Source organism: Gadus chalcogrammus, chromosome 19, assembly GCF_026213295.1.
Source record: "Gadus chalcogrammus isolate NIFS_2021 chromosome 19, NIFS_Gcha_1.0, whole genome shotgun sequence".
Classification (NCBI taxonomy): domain Eukaryota; kingdom Metazoa; phylum Chordata; class Actinopteri; order Gadiformes; family Gadidae; genus Gadus; species Gadus chalcogrammus.
Genome location: NC_079430.1, coordinates 12,823,961 through 12,843,534, shown reverse-complemented (window position 1 = coordinate 12,843,534; position 19,574 = coordinate 12,823,961). Strand labels below are relative to the sequence as shown.

At 53.7% G+C, this 19,574-nt stretch overlaps 1 protein-coding gene across 1 annotated transcript; it reads left to right on the top strand.

Annotated features, from left to right (window-relative positions):
* Positions 1–1,223: 1,223 nt before the first annotated feature.
* golgb1 (golgin B1) lies at positions 1,224–19,515 on the top strand. Its single transcript, XM_056578119.1, has 20 exons — positions 1,224–1,552; positions 2,346–2,418; positions 2,809–2,973; positions 4,066–4,179; positions 4,592–4,753; positions 4,879–4,995; positions 5,484–5,597; positions 6,367–7,540; positions 7,692–7,762; positions 8,303–8,396; positions 8,788–13,840; positions 13,959–14,370; positions 14,784–15,017; positions 15,316–16,140; positions 16,806–16,999; positions 17,362–17,527; positions 17,621–17,721; positions 18,079–18,150; positions 18,634–18,721; positions 19,343–19,515. Exons 2-20 carry the CDS (start codon positions 2,350–2,352, stop codon positions 19,478–19,480), a joined length of 9,363 nt encoding a protein of 3,120 aa, XP_056434094.1. The 5' UTR covers positions 1,224–1,552; positions 2,346–2,349; the 3' UTR covers positions 19,481–19,515.
* Positions 19,516–19,574: the final 59 nt, after the last annotated feature.

The following is a 19,574-nucleotide window of genomic DNA, read 5'->3' as shown; positions in this document are numbered from 1 at the left end:
GAATCTGGAATGAATAAAGTTAATCTTATGTTACCTTAAGTGGCACTCTCATTAAAAAAGAAAGAAAGTACAGCTTTTAACGCCATAGGGGGCGCCAAAGAGCGCGAAGCAGAGCTCTTCGAGGTCCACACAAAGCTCTTAAGTCCCGCCCACACATCCGGACGTTGCATAAGAAGTCAACAGAAATGCATTAGTGTTTTGATTGCATTGGGAGTTGCCCCAACCGTACACACCTTTCACTTGTCATCTTACCTCAAAGACTTCTATTTACTTGACAAGCATAACTTTTTGGTGCAGTAATGGGGGGATTCAACCTCCCATCCTGGTATCATTATTACAAATGCTTCATTTCAAATATAATTTGAACATTTTAGTGTTAATGTTAAAAAGATAAAAAACAACTTGCCGAGCACACTACTCTACACGGAATAAACGTATTGACTTAAATGTACGCTTAACAAAGTAAATAACAAAAATCACAGAAGGCAGAATGAATCCAAGCATAACTCACGCTATGTTATAAGAAGTAATAAGATAATTAACAAGCTATGCCACTTTAGCAAGGCCTCTGAGTCTCTAAAGTTGAACCTCCTGTAGATTCCTATAGGGCCGAACAAGCTTTAAGACCTAACAAACTTTAAGGCCTAACGAGCCTTAAGGCCTAACGAGCCTTAAATCCTAACGAGCCTTAAATCCTAACGAGCCTTGAGGCCTGGTGTCTCTGAGCTCGTTAGGCCTGGTGTCTCTGAGCTCGTTTGGCCTGGTCTCTCCTCGTTAGGCCTGGTGTCTCTGAGCTCGTCAGGCCTGGTGTCTCCTCGTTAGGCCTGGTGTCTCTGAGCTCGTTAGGCCTGGTGTCTCTGAGCTCGTTAGGCCTGGTCTCTCCTCGTTAGGCCTGGTGTCTCTGAGCTCGTTAGGCCTGGTGTCTCCTCGTTAGGCCTGGTGTCGCTGCTCATTAGGCCTGGCGTCTCCGTGAGTCCAGACCTCCAGTGGTGGCAGCAGGGTAGACCTCTGGGGCCACAGCCCCCCTCTTCCCCCGGGTTAGATAGTTGTAGACAGAATCAAACACAGAAACTGTGTTCTCGGCAAAGAGCGTGGTCCACCTCATGGCCTCGGTCATCCACTCCACACTGCGAACCATGAAGGTCACGAACACTGTGGTGTAGTGGGCGAGCAGCAGCAGGCTCCGCCCTAACTGTCTGCAGTGGTTGACCACCAGTGTGACACTTTGCTTGTGAACTTCCATGGGAGTGGTCTGATGCCAGCTGGAGGCCGTCCAAATAATAGTTCAGCTCTCAGGCAACATGGGTGTGGATTCAAAGCTGAATTAGTAACGCATTTTGCGTTTCCCACACGAAGATATCATGCGGACGATCCCTGGCCGAGGGAATGAGTTTACGGTAAACAGTCTCTAGGAGTTGGCGGATGATCCCTTACTTCGTGTCCAATCGCAGCGCAGCAAGCTTCGCTTCCGGAGACTTTGGTGATGTGGCCATGTCCTGAACCGAGGAAACAGACCCAATAAAGATCCGTTCACCTGGAGCCACTCGTACAGGTCAGTACATCGTCCCCTTTCTAAAACAGAATTACCATGCCGCCAGCAGCAAACTGTCAAGCGATCTATAAAACACACCCGGAGCCGCTCAAAAACAAGTGTACTTATTAAGGCTGCTAAACGGATCCTGCGTTAGCAAAGCAGCTCATCTACCCTCGGAACCACCGATCAGGTGGTGATCTACGGGTCAGGTCAACCGCAGGTTGGGGTCATTCGGTGTTAAAGAGCCGGACGTCCTTACTGTATCCGCAGCTCGTTGTTAGCCGTTAGCAGCTACACTCAGCCCTACTGCTCACACAAGAGTGACGCAGCCGCACTCCGGAGTCCAAGGGTTCGGGGAGACTCGTAGTTCTCCGGTGTAACTCGTGTCTGTTTGGGTCCTGGTTCCGGGAGACTCGTGGTTCTCCGGAGTCACTCGTGTGTGTTTTGGTTGTGGTTTGGTGGATGCATTTTATTTTAATAATTAAGAAAAGTGTAATCTGGTCAAGTTGTAGAATGTGTTCTGGCATCTCAATCTCTTCGGTTGTAACCCTTCAAGGAGGTCGATTCGGTATCATTTAATATTTTGTATTTCACAAAGTTACCACTTAACTCTAAGATATGACAAACATAAGATTACCTTTTCTAAAGGAATCAAATTAACCCAGACAGAAGACATTTAAAATTGTCCTTTTGGATATGACCTCAACATGGTAAAAGATGGCACCATGTTATGGCGCCATCCGCACACGATCTGCAAATGAGATTAAAGAATAAAGTAAAGATTTGTGCTCATTGTCGTTTCTGTCGACAGCGTGATGTTTAACCGGCTGGCCTCAGTCCTCCAGGAGCTCTCTGGAGAAGAGGCCCCTGATGGAGACCCACAGGTACACACACACACACACACACACACACACACACACACACACACACACACACACACACACACACACACACACACACACACACACACACACAGACACAGACAGACAGACAGACAGACAGACAGACAGACCGCTAAGTGTAACCCGTCGGCCGTCTACACTTACCGATCCCTCTCCAGTGTCTCCATAAGTCTTCTGTTAACGTGGACATCAGAACATAAGGGTGTACACCAGTGTCATCAAGCTGTGTGTGTGAGACACTCCTGATAGAAGCGTACACTAATATTTGTTCTCATTTTGTGTGTGTGTGTGGCCTTCACACACACACACCGTGGCTGATGCATGCTCATATGCTACCCATGGTGAAATGTTGTGTGTGTGTCTGCCCTCCAGGATGGGCTGGTTCCCCAGCAGCCCGGGCCCTCAGAGGCCCCCGGCTGGGAGGCGTCTGAGGAGACGGCGGAGCGGCTCGCCCACCTGGAGCAGCTGGTGGTGCAGCTGAAGGAGCTGGTCCGAGACAAGGACACCCAGCTGGCGCAGAGAGACAGCCAGATACAGGTGGCTCTGAGGGGGCGGGACTCTGAGGGGGCGGGACTCTGAGGGGGCGGGTCTCTGATGGGGCTGGGGCAGGGCCGTTTCTAGGTTTTGGAAATACCCGGGGCTTAGCCCAGAGGGAGAGGGAAAATGTGTGCGTAGCTGGAGTGAATTTTTTTTGCATGCTTTATTGCGCATGCAAATTTCATTTTCATTTCATAATGAGCATTTTAAATTTCATAATGCTTTACCTAAATACACAAAATATGCAGTTTATCATAGCTTTAAATAGCTACCTGCCTATCCCAAGACATCTAAAGTTCCATTCAAGTATTTCAGAGTAAATGTGTATACGACTGTGGATAGGATAGATTGATTCACTCAACAACAGTCAGTTTATTTTCTTGCAAGAAGGACTAGGCTACTTTATTTTGAGATGCCTCTGGAATCCCCATGTTTGTTTCTAGTGTAAAGGAAGCAAAAAAAAAAAATAAAAAGTTGATTTTTCTTTTTAAAAGAAATAATGTTCGGGGCAAATTAAATGATTTCCGGGGATTTAGCCCCGAATGAAACAACCTAGTGACGCCACTGGGGTGGGGTCTCTGAGAGGGGGCGGGCTCTCTGAGGGACAGGACTCTGAGGGGGCAGGACTCTGGAGCGAGGTGGCGGGATTCTGGAACGAGGAGGTGGGTCTCTAAGGGGACGGGACTCTGAAAGGACGGGTCTCTGAGGGGCTGGGACTCTGGAGCGAGGGGGCGGGACTCTGGAGTGAGGGGGCGGGACTCTGGAACGAGGGGGCGGGAATCTGAGTGGCGGGACTCTGGTGCGAGGGGGCGGGACTCTGGAACGAGGAGGTGGGTCTCTAAGGGGCGGGACACTGGAGCAAGGGGGCAGGACTCTGGAGCGTGGGCCCAAACCGTCTGACCGTCATGTGTCACTCTGTGTGAAGATGGTCAAAAGACTGAATACGACAGAGCAGCTATATTTTCAAACTGCAGCAAGTGTTGATGATGATGGTGTGGGTGGGTTTGTGTGGATGGGGGGGCAATTGTTTGTGTGTGTGTGTTATATTTCCAGCTGCCTGTTGAGTGTGTATTGTGTTTGTTCTCGTTCCAGAGTGAGAAGGACACAGCTGAGGCCCGCTTCACTAAACTCAAGCTGCAGGCCAAAGCCAAGATGGTCGCCCTCAACAAACAGATCCATGAGCTGAAGGGCCAGACAGGGCCGGCGGTGAGTGACAGGCCACGCTGTGAGTGACAGGCCGCGCTGTGAGTGACAGGCCGCGCTGTGAGTGACAGGCCGCGCTGTGAGTGACAGGCCGCGCTGTGAGTGACAGGCCGCGCTGTCAGTGACAGGCCGCCCTGTCAATTGACTTGCCTCGATGTGAGTGACAGGCCTCGATGTGAGTGACAGGCCATGCTGTGAGGGACAGGCTATGAAATATATTGTAAAAATATATAGTATATTGCTATGGATTTATATTATTAAGTGCATTATATTACAATTTCTATATTCTTATCAGAGATATATATTGATAATATTATGATTGAAATTTGAAGAGGTTGGCCTAAGAAATGTCCTTTACCATTATAACTGAATCATTACTATCAGACGCCATATGTTTCCACTCTCACAATCACAGAGTCCAGACAGCTCCTTCACTGGGGGGCCGGAGGTGGAGGAGGAGGTCCGGGCTCTGAGGACCAGGCTGGGGGAGGAGGAGGCAGCCAGCAGGGACCTCCTCCAGAGACTCGAGACCACCCAGCAGCTCCTCCAGGAGAGAGAGACGGCCCACACTGAACAGGTACCATCAGTACCACGGCCCTCTGGTGCTCTGCCAGAGGCGTTGGAGAGTGAATACAGAGTCTTTAAGAAACCGGTAGGGGTTAGACAGTAACTTCAACGGTGTGTGTGTGTGTGTGTGTGTAGCTGAGGGTGCTGCAGGCCGTGCTGTGTGAGAAGGACGTGCGTTTCCAGGAGCAGATTCAGAAGCAGGAGGAGGAAATTATGACGGTGGCGTCTCAGGCTGACCCTGAGCTTCAGAAGGTACACGAACCCTGACCTCCACTCGTCACCTCTGACCCCATGCACAATGTGGTTCTTGAGCTCGCTGCCTTATGTTGAATGTAAAAATACTACTACTAATAATAATAATAATAAGATGGTTAATGTTATTAGCATTAATAGGACTGGTAGTCGTTATGTTAGTTATTAGTATTACACAGTACGTTCTCAATAAAGTTGATCAGCGTCAATACATGCAGTTAAACTGCATCATGTTTGTCTGTGTGTTGTGTCCCTGGTGTGTGATATGTGTCTGCTTCGTGTCCCTGACGTGTTATATATGTGTATCTGTGTCTGTTGTGTCCCTGATATGTAATACGTTTGTGTGTGTGTGTGTTTAGTGTCCCTGATATGTTATACGTGTGTGTACCGGTATGTGTTTTTTTTGTCCCTGATATGTTATACCTGTGTGTGTGTGTGTGTGTGTGTTTGTTTTGTGCCCTGATATGTAATCCTTGTGTGTTCCCCAGGCCCTGCAGCTGTCCCTGCAGCGTTGTGAGGAGCTGGGTGCGGCTTTGCATTCACGCTCCCTGGAGTTGGAGCTCCTGCAGCAGGAGGTGGCGAGCGCCGACCAGCAGAAACAGGTTCGGCCTGACTGGATGCCTTTCTGGGGCTGATCCGTGTCCTCCGTGATGCTCTGATTCAAAGGATCTACCACGTCATTAGGCTGAACGATGCTGCTAGCTAAACGGGTCATGAGCTAGCATACGTAGATCTAGATCAGGGATTTGTTTTATTGTTTACTTGGGGGCAGTTTATTCTAGTGGCTTAAGGTCAAAAGGCACCCAGCCAAAAGGTTTTTATTTAAGAAATATATATATATATATATATATATAACTTTTTATTATTTATTTATTTATTAAGGGACAGCCAAATTTTGGGTCCATCTAAAATCCAGTACTGGGGAGGAACAAGTGAATCAACAGACTGGTATCAGAGCTGCTTCCACCCTTATGTTTGGACTTTCGTGAAGGAGACAAAAAATCAAAAAAATGCGGAATCAAAAAAATTAAACGAGTCCAAGTCTGTTTCTGCAGACTTAAATCCACAATAGCTAATACTGGGCCAAAAAGTTTTTTCTGGGATGAATGTTTTTAACCATACATAGCTGTAGGAAAACATGACTTCTCATGAATATATTTGCACTTATTGAAATGGAGGGGACATAATAACCCATAACAGGCCTTGACGCCTACCTGGTCCTTGTTGTCATGTAACTCCCTGTCTGTCACTTTGGATAACTTGTCCTCTATATAACTAGATGGTAAATATCAGTAATACATAAGATGAGGAGATGGGGATCAGAGCGTTAGGGGTCTCACTTCCTCGCTTCCTCTTCTTCTTGCTCTTCAGATCCTCACCGCTCAGTTCAGGCAGATGGACGAGGAGCTGGGCGAGTCGGACAGGAGGAGGGAGGAGGAACGCCGGAGGTGGACCCTGGAGCTCAGCGGAGCGCAGGAGGAACTGGGAGCACTCAGATCCAACATGGAGGCCTGGGCCATGGAGAAGGTGGAGCTGGAGGCCCTCAGATCCAACATGGAGGCCTGGGCCATAGAGAAGGTGGAGCTGGAAGCCCATAGATCCAACATGGAGGCCTGGGCGATGGAGAAGGTAGAGCTGGAAACCCTCAGATCCAACATGGCTGAGTTTGAAGCCCTCAGATCCAACATGGATGCCTGGGAGTCTGAGAGGATGGAGCTTAAAGCCCTCAGATCCAACATGGAGGCCTGGGAGATGGAGAAGGTGGAGCTGGAAGCCCTTAGATCCAACATGGCTGAACTTGAGGCCCTCGGATCCAACATGGCTGAGCTTGAAGCCCTCAGATCCAACATGGAGGCCTGGGCGATTGAGAAGGTGGAGCTGGAAACCCTCAGATCCAACATGGCTGAACTTGAGGCCCTCAGATCCAACATGGCTGAGCTTGAAGCCCTTAGATCCAACATGGAGGCCTGGGCGATTGAGAAGGTGGAGCTGGAAACCCTCAGATCCAACATGGCTGAACTTGAGGCCCTCAGATCCAACATGGCTGAGCTTGAAGCCCTAAGATCCGACATGGCTGAGCTTGAAGCCCTCAGATCCAACATGGCGGCCTGGGAGAGCGATAAGGCAGAGGTGTCCAGGCTGGAGTCGGAGCTGGCCTCCCTGAGGGAGGCAGAGTACTGGGCTCTCAGCGCCAGCCAGGAGGCCCTGGAGGAGCAGAAGAAGGAGGTGGCCAGGCTGGAGTCAGAGCTGGCTGGGGTGAAGGAGGCGGAGCTCACAGCAGAGAGCCGCCGAGCAGAGATGAAGGGGGATCTCAGTGCTCAGCGCAGCAGCCTGGAGAGCGGACCGGAGAGGCTGGAGGAGGAGAGCCTGAGGCTGGGCCAGTGCCCCCTGGCTCTAGAAGAGGGGCCTGAGGCAGCGGAGGACGGCTCTACACCCAGGGATCGGTCCCTGTCCCAGGGCAGAATGGATGCCCTCGGGGCCAGGGTGAGCACGCAGAAGGAGGAGCCCTGCCAGCAGCTCACCCACACAGTGGAGTTCCTGCAGGGTAAGGAACTGATCTCGTTTGACTCTATATAGGCTTTTATTTAAACTGTGGTTGTTTCACTGCACTCTCTTGAGTCTCAGAGACAGTTCCATCCTTCCATCATTCGTGGTCCTTGTTGGTTTTGATATGTGATGAATCTTGTGGGTTTCAGAGCAACTGGATGCAAAAATATCGTGGCAGGAGGGAGGCACTGTTAAGAAAACTCTGGAGGAGACGGGAATGGTAGGCCTCAACCACAACACCCTGATGAGGGGCAAACGCCACGCCATGGTTTTCTTTTCAAACCAACATTTATACTGCACTCGTAATGCAAGTTTTACAGTAAATTGCGTTTCTGGATTCTTGAGAGAGGAGGCCAAAACGCTTAAGGGTTTGTTGCCTGTCAACACGTGAAGACAATGCACACTTTTCTTTCTAGATTTATATTTTATATCCACCACTGATGACTGGGCGATTGAGCCACCGTTGGCTTAGATCTTTTATCTTAAGGTGCTGATTATATTCCTCTGGTTGTATTTCAGCCTTGGACATGGTTAATATTCCATATCTAATTAGAACATAATATGTTAATGAGGTCATTGGAAGACCGGGCTGATCGTTACTCAGGAGATGTGATTGCTGCACTCTGGAGAAATCACTCCATCGACTTTGTTAACACGATGAAACACAGTCTTTATAAACCGTAGTGCGACGGTCTGATTTGGTGAGTTGCAATACCAGGGAATTACTAGTAGTAAATCAAGTTGTGTTTGTCTCTCTTAGATGTCCACTGAATCACCGGTCCAGCCAGCCACTGAATCACCAGTCCAGCCAGCCACTGAATCATCAGAGCTCGACTCATCCGGGTCTGAGAAAGGTAATCACAGGTATCTTCATTTTAACCAGCAGAATAAGGAGATGATTAAATAGATTCATTATTGATAACCTCTTAATGAGGACACGAATGGCTTTTCAATACTGACTTTAACACTCACAATCACAAAGTGATTTCATGTATATTAGAGTGCAGGAGAGTGTAGAGTTGTTTAGGCTTTGACCATGGGTCAATGCCTAAACAACTTGCATGCAATTATATTTTATTAGGTTAGGTTAGTCCATATCAATGATTGGTAATGTACCAAAACCCACTCTGAAGTATCGCTGCCTGCTCCTGAATGAGAGTGGAAGCTCCACCAAATCTGTTTGGTGGAGACTAGCAAACATAGGATTTGACCCCGGTTTTTCTTCATGTTGTGTTTTCCCACCAGCCCACATCCTGTCTCTGGAGCAGCAGTTACTGGAGAAGGACAGCGAGCTTGCCGCCCTGAGGGGATCCCTCGCTCTAACTCGGGACCAAACGTCCAGCGTTGCAGCAGCCGAACCATCGGACCACATCACAGAACAGGAAGGCCACGCCCCCGCGACCCCCTCCGACGGGGTCCCGGCCGACCCCGACTGCCTGGATGAGTCTCAGGAGGAAGACACCACCCTGGTGGCTGAGGACTCCCCCGTCCTGTCCCCCGATAACGGCAGCAGCCCGGAGCTCCTCCAGCCGCAGTCGGACTCCCCCGAGGGCTCCAAGGGGGCGTCCTCGGACGAGATGGTCACCAGCACGGACTCTGAGGTCGCTCACAGCAGCTGGACGATGCTGGACGCCGTCAACCAGGACGGGAGCCAGGAGTGGCCGTCGGTCCTGCAGGACGTTGGCCAGCTACAGGTGCAGTCCTGGGAGGAGTCCAGTGTGGCGCAGGAGACCACCACGGTACGGGTGGAGGGCTCCTCCGTCGTCATCCGTGAGACGGTGCAGGTCCAGCTCCCTCAGCAGGGGGGGGGCCCCGGTCATCCCGCCGGGCAGGTCTTTGCCCAGGCCCTCGCTGAGGAACTCCAGAGGAGGTACAGCGAGCTCCTTGCCGAGCTCCAGGCACTCAGAGAGACCTCAAAGGTGTCCCAGGAGAGGATCTTGAGCTTGGAGGAAGAGAAGAACGAGTTGTTATCCGCTAAGGAAGAGGCAGAGTCTCAGGTCAGACGCTTTGACGAGGAGCTCCATTCCGCCAGAGAGGAACTAGATGCACTCACTCAACGAGGTCCGGCAGAAAGAGAAACCATGGAGATGAGCCTCTTGGAGGAACAGATCACCGTTTGGAAAGCTGAGAGCGAAGCCAAGGAGCATAAGATTCAGGACCTTCAGAGCGACCTTGAAAGAGCACAACAGGCCCTCTCTGAGCAGGAGGTTCAGGCCGGCCTGCTCTGCATTCGGTTGGAGGACCGAGAGCTTCTGTCATCTGAGCTGGAACGCAAGCTTCAAGACATGGAGAGCAGCCTGCTGGAGAACTCCCAGTGTGCCGACGTTAACAACGCGTCGTTGGTAGAGAAGGACTTTGAAATCAACACACTGCAGCTCAGATTGACGGAGAAAGAGCAAGAGATGTCAGAGCTGTGTGACGGCATGTCTGCCAAACTTCTCCAGGCTGGAGAGGAAAAGTTTGCAATCAGTAGTGAAGTCAAACAACTGAAAGAGCAGATATCTGAGTTGGAGAAAGTCAGAGAAAAGGAAAACCAAACAAACCCTGAAAGCTCAGTGGGTGAAGATGAAATCGGTATTTTGCGAAAAGACAAACAGGCTCTGGAAACGCAACTAGGAAACATGAAGAAGAAACTTCAATTGGCTCTGCTGCAGCGGAAGGAGCTGATGAGGAAGGTGGCAGACTTTGAGGGAGATGCCAAAAAACGAGAGGAGGGGAAATCAGATGAGACCACAACAGTGGAGCCTTCTGGTAGTTCACCAACAGCGTACAAATACACCAGTCAAGAGATCCAGGCATTGGAAGCCATGCTCAATACGGTCCAGCAATCCTTGAAGTCTAAAGAACAAGAAGTTGAGTTCCTGGAGCAGAGGATCAGCCAACAGGATCAGCTTCTCTCGGAAAACCTCAATGCTAGTCGGAGCGTGGAAGCTCCACAGCCCCTCCAGGCCGACGAGCCTCCTGAAGCCACCGCGCTCAGGTCCCAACTCGCCTCCCTTCAGTCGGAGTGTGAAGCGCTCCACAAGAAACTCCTCGACGCCCAGGAGTCTCGAAAAGAGACGATACGCAAGGCCAAAGAAAAGGACAGGCACCATCGGGAGCAGCTGAAACAGCAGAAGGAAGAGTACAACGACCTCATGGGGCGCTTCGAGGGGCAGAGTGGGGAGAACCAGGACCTTCTGACCAAACTAAGAGATCTGGAGAAGGTGGTGGCACTTAACAATGTGGCCTCCGATACGGAGGCACTGGCGTGTCAGGCCCCTCCGGCGGCTGAAGAACCACAGAAACCAGAAGCAGGTGGTTGGGTCCAAGAGGATTGGGTTGACTTCGCAGCTCCTGAGGGTGATTCAGCTGCGCAGCACCAGGAGAAAGCCCTTCGTCAAGATGAAGGTACAGCTTCCTCTTCAGAAACGGACATGTCGCTGGAAAAGCTCAGGGAAGAGTATCAGGTATCGCAGACGGCCCGTACCGAGTTGGAGGAGAAATTGCAGTACACTAGGACTGCCCTGTCACAAAAGGAGACGGAACTGGAGGACCTGGGCAAAGAGCTTGAAGGCTTCAGAGAAAGGGAAAAGCAGGCAGATGTTCTCTCAGCCGAAATACAAACTCTAAGAGAGAAGTTCACCCAAGCGGAATCCTATGCCGAAACTATTAAACTGGAAATGGAGAACACAGTTAAAGTGGCCTGTGAGTCATCTGTTACAAACCTGCAGGCAGAAATGGAGGAGTTCAAGTTGTTCCTTGATAATAAGAATCAAGAAATCCAGGAATTGAGCCAGCAGCTGGGTGAGCAGAACGCACTGCTACGGATCATTCAGACCACAGTGTCCCAGAAAGACCAGCTCATCCTTTCTTTACAGGAAGACCTCAAGGCGGAACAGGAGAAATCCCTGCGACTTGAGAGTGAGGTCCCACTGAAGCAGGAGGAAGAGAAAGACAGCGAAGCCAAAGTCCAGAAACTCCAGCGCAAGCTCCAGGCTGCTCTGATCTCCCGCAAGGATGTCCTCAAAGAAAACAAGACCCAGAAAGAGGAGCTTGCCAGTAAAGAAAAGGTCATCGCCAGGTTGACGAAGAACACGGAGGAAAGGGACACTGAGCTGGAGAAGCTACGAGCAGAGAAGGTGAAGTTAATAGAGGAGGTCGACCGTACCTTGGTGGAGAACCAGAGTCTTGGGTCTTCCTGTGAGAGCCTCAAGCTGGCTATGGAAGGCATACTATCAGAGAAGGATGCTTGTCAGAAGGAAGTGAAGTTTGCTAAAGAGGAGGCCGCTAGGACATGCAGGGATTTGCAGGACAAGATCCAGAGCATGAAAGAGGAGTATGAGACTCTGCTGAAGTCCTATGAGAACGTCAGCGATGAGGCCGAGCGCGTGAGGCGGGTCCTTGAGGCTGCCAGGCAGGAGAGGCAGGAGCTGGCCTCCAAGATACGGTCACACGAGGTTGCCAGGCAGGATGCCGAGAAGCAGGTCGAAGAGGCTCACAAAGAAGTGGATCTGATCAAAGACAAGATGAGAAAGTTTGCCAAAACAAAGCAGCACAAAATCCTGGATCTGGAGGAGGAGAACGAGAGGCTTCGGGACATAGATGAGAGGAAGGGAGGAAGGAGAGATGGTGATAAAGTGAAGGTCGAGTTGGAAAGACTTCGAGGAGAACGAGAAGCTTTGAAAGTGAAGTTTGAGGCAACGGTAGAAGAAAGAGACTCTTTGGTAAGGCAGGTTGCAGACTTAACAGAACAACTGACCCAGCAGGCTGAGAAAGACCAGGGTCAGACCGCCTCCTCATTGGACTCTGGAGATATGGTGGAGGAGTCTATTGTAGCCCAACAGTCTGCAACACTCACGGCTCAAGCTAATATAGAAGGAGCTGTTGGTAGTCAACCTCAAGAAAAATATGAACTTGAGGCCAAATGTGAAACCCCGGATGAAGGGACACCAGTGGAAACTAAATCAGAGTCCGAACCAACTGAGCAGACAATACAGACGGAGTCGACCGACATGAAGCAGGCTTTACTTAAGGACAAAATTAGGGATTTGGAGGAACTTCTTGCAACAGAGAGGGAACAGAGACAGGAGGTAGAGACCGCCTTGGCCTCTTTAGAACAGCAACTTGAGGTTCTCAAAGAGAAGGATCAGAGCCTCACCGCCTCTCTACAGCAGAGTCTCCAAGAGGTCCAAGAGAAGGAGAAGACTATTGTTGAGGAAAGTTCCAGAAAGGAAGCTCAGCTCAAAGAGCTGCGCAGGAGTCTGGAGGCTGAGAAAGACGACCTGGAAGAGCGTCTGATGAACCAGCTGGCCAGGCTCAACGGCAGTATTGCTGGCTACCAGCAGGAGGTGGGCGACGCCCGGGAGCGCCTGGCGGACCTCCAGCGGGAGGTGGAGAGGCTGGAGAGGGAGCGGGCGGAGCTGGAGGCCCAGGCCCAGAGCGAGACGGACCGCGCCTCCCGGCTGGAGGAGGACAAGAGGCAGGCCCACAGGGAACGCGCCGAGGCCGAAGCCGAGTCGGGCAAGCAGAGGGAGCTGGAGCAGCAGCTGCGGTCCGCCAAGAGGGTCCGGGAGGGCAGCCAGAACAGGACCCGCCAGCTGGAGGAGCTGCTGAGGGAGAAGCAGCTGGAGATGCGGCAGCTGCAGAACGACAGCATCAAGTACCAGGAGAGGATCAGCGAGCTGGGCCGGGACAACAAGGCCCTGCAGATGGGCCGCCAGGAGCTCCAGAAACAGCTGGACCAGGCCCAACTGGAGTACTCCAAGACCCTGGAGCAGCTGACGAGCAGCGAGGTGGAGCTGGCTCAGTGTAAATCCCAGCTGGACGAGGCCCAGAAGAGCGCGGCAAAGGCCTTGGCTGAGAAGGAGGCGTTCGAGCGGGCGACCCTACAGAGGGAGGACCTGATCAAGTCCGAGGCGGAGAACACCCTGGACGCCGTGAGGTACCGGCTCGGCGCAGAGCTGAAGGAGATCGAGCTGAGGCTGGAGGAGGCCTACAGAGACCGGGACAAGGAGGAGGAGGCCAACCTGCAGGCCCGGGAGGTCGCGGCAGGAGCGGAGAGGCAGGCTCAGGAGATGCAGGCCCGCCTGGACGAGTCTCTGGCCAGGCTGGCGGCGTTCTCGCGCTGCATGTCCTCGCTGCAGGACGACCGGGACCGCGTGCTGGACGAGGTGCGGCAGTGGGAGACGCGCTTCAGCGACACCCTCCAGGGGAAGGAGTCCGAGGTGCGGCAGGGCGAGGCCCGGGCCAGGGACCTCTCTGAACAGCTTCAGAAAGAGACCTCCCTGAGAGAGGAGCTGCAGGCGACCGTGAAGAGGTAAGAGCTTGTTTATTGCTTGGTCCCCCGTTAGTTATTGGAGTAAATCGACTTGATGGAGTGGAGTAGGTTGTACGCAAGATGACATTAGTCCATGTGGCTGTGCTTCTTTCTCCAGGCTAGAGCAAACCAACACAGAGCAGCAGTTGAGACTGGAGGAAGAGGACAAGAAGATGCAAGAGGTCAAGACTTCCCTGGAGCTGGAGCGGGTGAGGCTCCAGGAGGCCACTGCCCAGCTGCAGAGCGCCCAGGCAGAGTGCCGTGCGCTGGGCAGCGAGGTGGAGGGGCTCCGCCAAGGGAAGCAGGCCCTGGAGGAGGCGGTGGAGAGGCTCCAGGGAGAGGTGGAGCGGGCCCGGGCGGCTCTGGGGGAGAGGGAGGCGGAGGAGAGCCGGCTCTGCCTCCACGTGGAGCAGCTGGAGACAGACCTGCGCTCCTCCAAGGCGCTGCTGGAGACGCTGCAGACGGAGCTGAGTGAGAAGGAGCGGCGGGAGATGGAGCTGCTGGGAGAGCGGGAGCAGGCCGTCGCTCAGGTGGGGGATGGTTTAGTGTTCCCTTGGACTAGTCAGCCGTTTAGCAGACGCTTTCATTCAAAGCAAGTTTAAGGAGCAGGAATGGGCATCTCGGGTTTTAACATTAGACATTGGGGTCCTGACCCTGGACTTATGGCAGGGAATCAAACACCCTGATCACAAAACTGTTTTACTACGGTTAATGTTTTTCTGTTTTCGTTATTTTACTTTTGCATTGCCTTGACCTATGATAGGTTTTTGACTTATCGATGTCAATTACAATTAGGGCATTTTAGGGACACATGTCAAGTGTCCTTTAGCACCTAGACAAGCGCTATATAAACCAAATGAAGTATAGACGCGTACGCATCCCACGTGGCCGAGCTACGTTCAGCCTCGTTGAAGCCTGCCCTTCTCCCCCCGTTGGGCTGCAGGCGGCGGAGGAGGCCCGGGCCGAGGCAGAAGGCCGGGCGCAGGAGGCGGAGGCAGCGCTGGAGCAGAGGAGGGCGGAGGCCCGGGAGCTGGAGGAGAGGCTGGGGAAGACGGAGGAGGAGAGCAGCCTCAGTAAGGCCAGGCTGGACTCCTTCATGAAGGCCATGGTGTCCCTGCAGGACGACCGGGACCTCACCCTGCTCTCCTACAAGCAGCTGGAGGAGAAGCATCTGCAGGTACGTCAGTGGTTGCTTCCACATCCTCGAGTCTAGGGGATGGAGGGGGTAACATACACGGGCACGGAACAGCCTGTGTAGGGACCCTCTAGTCTAGGGGATAGAGGGGGTAACATACATGGGAACAAAACAGCCTGGGTTCCTCAGTCCGACACATGAGTTCAGCCCTGATGTGCTTGATCGTCTTTAAACTCGAAACACACCGCGTCCGAGATGCTGTTGTCATTGAAACCCAGAGCAGGTCTCCCACCACAGTCTGGCCTTCCCCCCCCCCCCCTGAGCCTGTCTGCGTCCCCAGGTGATGATGGAGAAGGACGGGCTGATCCAAGAGGCGGCCGGGGAGAACAACGGACTGAAGGAGGAGCTGCGCGGCCTGCTGGGCCAGCGGGACGACCTGCACGCCGAGCGGGCCAAGCTGGCCTCCCAGCTCCACAACTACCGCGAGGAGCTGAACCAGGTGCTCACCCTGAAGGAGTCCCAGCACCGCCAGGCGCAGGCGGCCCAGCGCGAGCGCATCGCCGCCCTGGAGCAGCAGGTCCGCAGCCTGGGCGAGGGGCGAGGGGAAGGGGCCGTCGCGGAGAGGGAGACGCTCTCCCGGTCCGCCGACCCGGCGGGGGCGGGGGCGGGGCCGGACGCGCCGGGGGCGGAGGTGGAGAAGCTGAGGGAGCAGCTGCAGGCGGCCAGGCGGCGGGCGGAGGCGCTGGAGGAGGCCCTGCAGGAGGAGACGCGGGGGAAGGAGGCGCGGGGCAGGGAGCTGGCGGAGCTGCGGTGGGGCGACGGCGTGATGCGCACCGAGTCGGAGAACGCCCAGGAGCGCGTGGCGGAGCTGGCCCGCGACCTGCTGATGGTGGAGCAGAGGCTGCTGGAGGAGAAGGAGGCCTCCACCCGGCTGAGGGCGGAGAACCAGGCCTTCGGGAAGGCCATGGCCTCGCTGCAGGACAGCCGGGAGCAGTCGGAGGCCCGGGCCCACGAGCTGGGGCTGCGGCTGGAGGAGGTGCAGCGGGCGGGGCCGGGCCAGTCCCCTCCCAGCAGCCCTCCTGGGGGTGGAGGAGGGTCCGCCACCGGAGAGGTGTGGAGCCTGAAGAACGCCCTGCAGGCCCTGCAGAACGACCGGGAGCGACTGGTGGGTTCATCAGCCTATTCTGGATAGATTTTGAAATGCCTTGTTATGATGAACAACCTGGGACCTTGTAGTGCATGATGTACTCTAACCCCACCCTGTGGTCTAACCCCACCTTGTGGTCTAAGCCCACCTTGTGGTCTAACCCCACCCTGTGGTCTAACCCCACCTCGTGGTCTTCCTCTCACCCCACCTTGTATTCCTCAAACCCCAACGTGTGGTCTTCCTCTCACCCCACCTTGTGGTCTTCCTCCTCCACCTTGTGTTCTAACCCCACCCTGTGGTATAACCCCTCCTTGTGGTTCTCTAACCCCACCTTGTGGTCTTCCTCTAACCCCACCTTATGGTCTAACCCCACCTTGTGGTCTTCCTCTAACCCCACCTTATGGTCTAACCCCACCTTGTGGTCTTCCTCTAACCCCACCTTATGGTCTAACCCCACCTTGTGGTCTTCCTCTAACCCCACCTTGTGGTCTAACCCCACCTTGTGGTCTTCCTCTAACCCCACCTTATGGTCTAACCCCACCTTGTGGTCTTCCTCTAACCCCACCTTGTGGTCTAACCCCACCTTGTGGTCTTCCTCTAACCCCACCTTGTGGTCTTCCTCTAACCCCACCTTGTGGTCTAACCCGAAATTGTGTTCTGAACCCACCTTGCTGCCTCCCCAGCTGGAGCAGGTGCAGCAGCAGGGGGTGGAGCTGCAGCGGCTGCAGGCGGAGCGGGTGCGGCTGGGGGCGGGGGAGCTGATCAAGGTGAGCCAGGAGCTGACGGAGGAGAGGACCCGGGCGGAGGACCTGATGGGGGCCGTCCGGCAGCTGGAGGAAACGGTTGTGACCGGGAGGCAGGAGGTGGAGATGCTGCGGTAGGCATCATCATGCTGGCCATCTTTATAGATCGTATCGTAGGGTTCAGGAAGGCAACACCAACAACAAAAGATTACAATGGAACACGTGTGACGGAATACACAAAAAGAGACGTTTTAGAAGAAAATATGAAGCCATCATGTTCCTATTTCAACATTTAATCAAATAGTTTTTCAGTTATCATTCCTTTTTCTGTCATTGTCTTTTCAAGGCTAATGCCACGCCCCCCTGCAGTACCCTCACCTACCACAGGATGTAAAACACTACTCAGGAAATTACGCCCTTAGAAGGGTCTCATGTTGGTCTCTCTGAGCGTGTGTGAGCCTCTCCTCCTCCTCCCCCCCCCCCCCCCCCCCCACAGGGTGGAGCGTGCCGACTGGCTGTCCCAGCTGGAGCAGCGCGAGCAACAGACCATGGCCGCGCTCTCCCACCGCGACCAGCAGCTCAGCCACATGGGGGCGCTGCTGGAGGAGGCCCGCCTCTCCTCCAAGCCCCGCCCCGCCCCCCAGGAGGGGTACCAGACCCAGGTACGCACTGATGTGGTGTATAGAGAAGTGGAGTTGGTCATCTGTCATATGGTGCTCAATGTGTGACGTTCTGAGGTTGTTATCGGTCACCAGGGAACCCAGGAGACGGACAGCGCCCCCGGAGCCCCCCAGGAGCGGATTGCCCCACCGCAGACCCACGTCAGCCTGGAGGAGGTCAAGGAGCTCCGCAGGAGGTACCCCACCCCCTTCAATGCCTCTCCTCACTGCAGGGTCAGGGGTCAGAGTCCCTGTCTGGCTCAACCTGTAGAGCAAGGCATTAACTGAGACAGGGTTAGGGGTTCCATTCCCACTGGTACCACCCTTGCTTACAAAAGCATGCACTCTTAGGTCAGAAGTTAAATATATGAGCCCACCAAATATATTACAACAAAATATTATTATAATATATATTGGTGTTTGTTTGTGTGTGTCTATCCTTGTGTCTGCGTCTGTCCGTGTCTCTGCGTGCGTCTGCGTCTGTCCGTGTGTCTGCGTCTTTCCGTGTGTCTGCGTCTGTCCGTGTCTCTGCGTCTGTCTGTGTCTGTCATCAGGCTGGACGAGGAGTCCGAGCAGAGGGCCGCAGTTGAAGAGCAGCTCCTCCTCGCCCGGGGCCAACTCCAACGGTAACCACACCTCCCAGAGTGCACTACACCTCCCAGCGTGCACCACACCTCCCAGAGTGCACCACACCTCCCAGAGTGCACCACACCTCCCAGAGTGCACCACACCTCCCAGAGTGCACCACACCTCCCCGAGTGCACCACGCCTCCCCGAGTGCACCACACCTCCCAGAGTGCACCACGCCTCCCAGAGTGCACCACACCTCCCATAGTACACCACACCTCCCAGAGTGCACTACACCTCCCAGAATGCACCACACCTCCAGAGTCCCTGTCTCTCCCTGTAGGATTGTTTTCGTAGATGTAACAGCCTCTAAGTGAACAGTGGTAGTTTGCAGGATGGTGGACGGTGTCCTGGTTTTTTGATCCCAGCCCAGAAGGTGTCCTCTGAATCCTGGACCGTTATCTGATGGCTGTCCCTTATGGATCTGATTCATTAATTAGACTGTCAGAATCTGAATGGTCGGTGTGTTCCTCTGTCCCTAGCAACGAGCAGGGGGAGTGGCTGTCTGCCCGCGACACCCACTCAGACACCGCCGTGCTCATCGAGACACCAGGGGGCGCCGTTCGACAGGTAAGATCACCTGCTGATTACAGAGCAGCACTCTGGACCATCCTCTGAGCAATGAGTTGGACAAGACGAGAACCTGCAGCTGAACACGGATCATTTACCATCAACCATCACCTTGATTCATGTGTTCACTCCCTTGTGTGTTCACTCCCTCATGAGTTCACTCCCTCATGCGTTCACTCCCTCATGTGTTCACTCCCTCATGCATTCATCACTCCCTCATGTGTTCACTCTCTCATGTGTTCATCACTCCCTCATGTGTTCATCACTCCCTCATGTGTTCATCACTCCCTCATGTGTTCATCACTCCATCATGCGTTCATCACTCCCTCATTTGTTCACTCCCTCATTTGTTCACTCTCACGTGTTCATCACTCCCTCATGTGTTCATCACTCCCTCATGTGTTCATCACTCCATCATGCGTTCATCACTCCCTCATGCGATCTGTCCCTCATTTGTTCACTCTCATGTGTTCTTCACTCCCTCGTGCGTTCACTCCCTCGTGCGTTCACTCCCTCGTGTGTTCACTCCCTCATGTGTTCATCACTCCCTCATGTGTTCATCACTCCCTCATGTGTTCACTCCCTCATGTGTTCACTCTCTCATGTGTTTCCCTCCTCCAGACGCGGAGGGGCGGGGCCTCCCTGAAGCGGATGCTGCGGGCGGCGCTGTGCTCCCGCCAGCGGACCCCCCTGCTGCTCTCCCTCTACCTGCTGGGTGTGCACGTGATGCTGCTGCTCTGCCTGGGGGGCTTCCTCTAAGGACCACGTGCACACTCCTGCAGGAGGAGGAGGGGGAGGAGGAGGAGGAGAGAGAGGGTGGAAGAGGGATGGCGAGAGAGGGGTGGAGGAGGAG

What these genes read in the sequence shown, in the direction of transcription:
- golgb1 (XM_056578119.1), top strand. Translation starts at nt 2,350, where the DNA reads ATGTTTAACCGGCTGGCCTCAGTCCTCCAGGAGCTCTCTGGAGAAGAG. An exon ending in AGGGCCAGACAGGGCCGGCG is followed by an intron (nt 4,180 to 4,591) that starts GTGAGTGACAGG and finishes TCACAATCACAG; the next exon opens with AGTCCAGACAGCTCCTTCAC. An exon ending in GGGAGCAGGCCGTCGCTCAG is followed by an intron (nt 14,371 to 14,783) that starts GTGGGGGATGGT and finishes GTTGGGCTGCAG; the next exon opens with GCGGCGGAGGAGGCCCGGGC.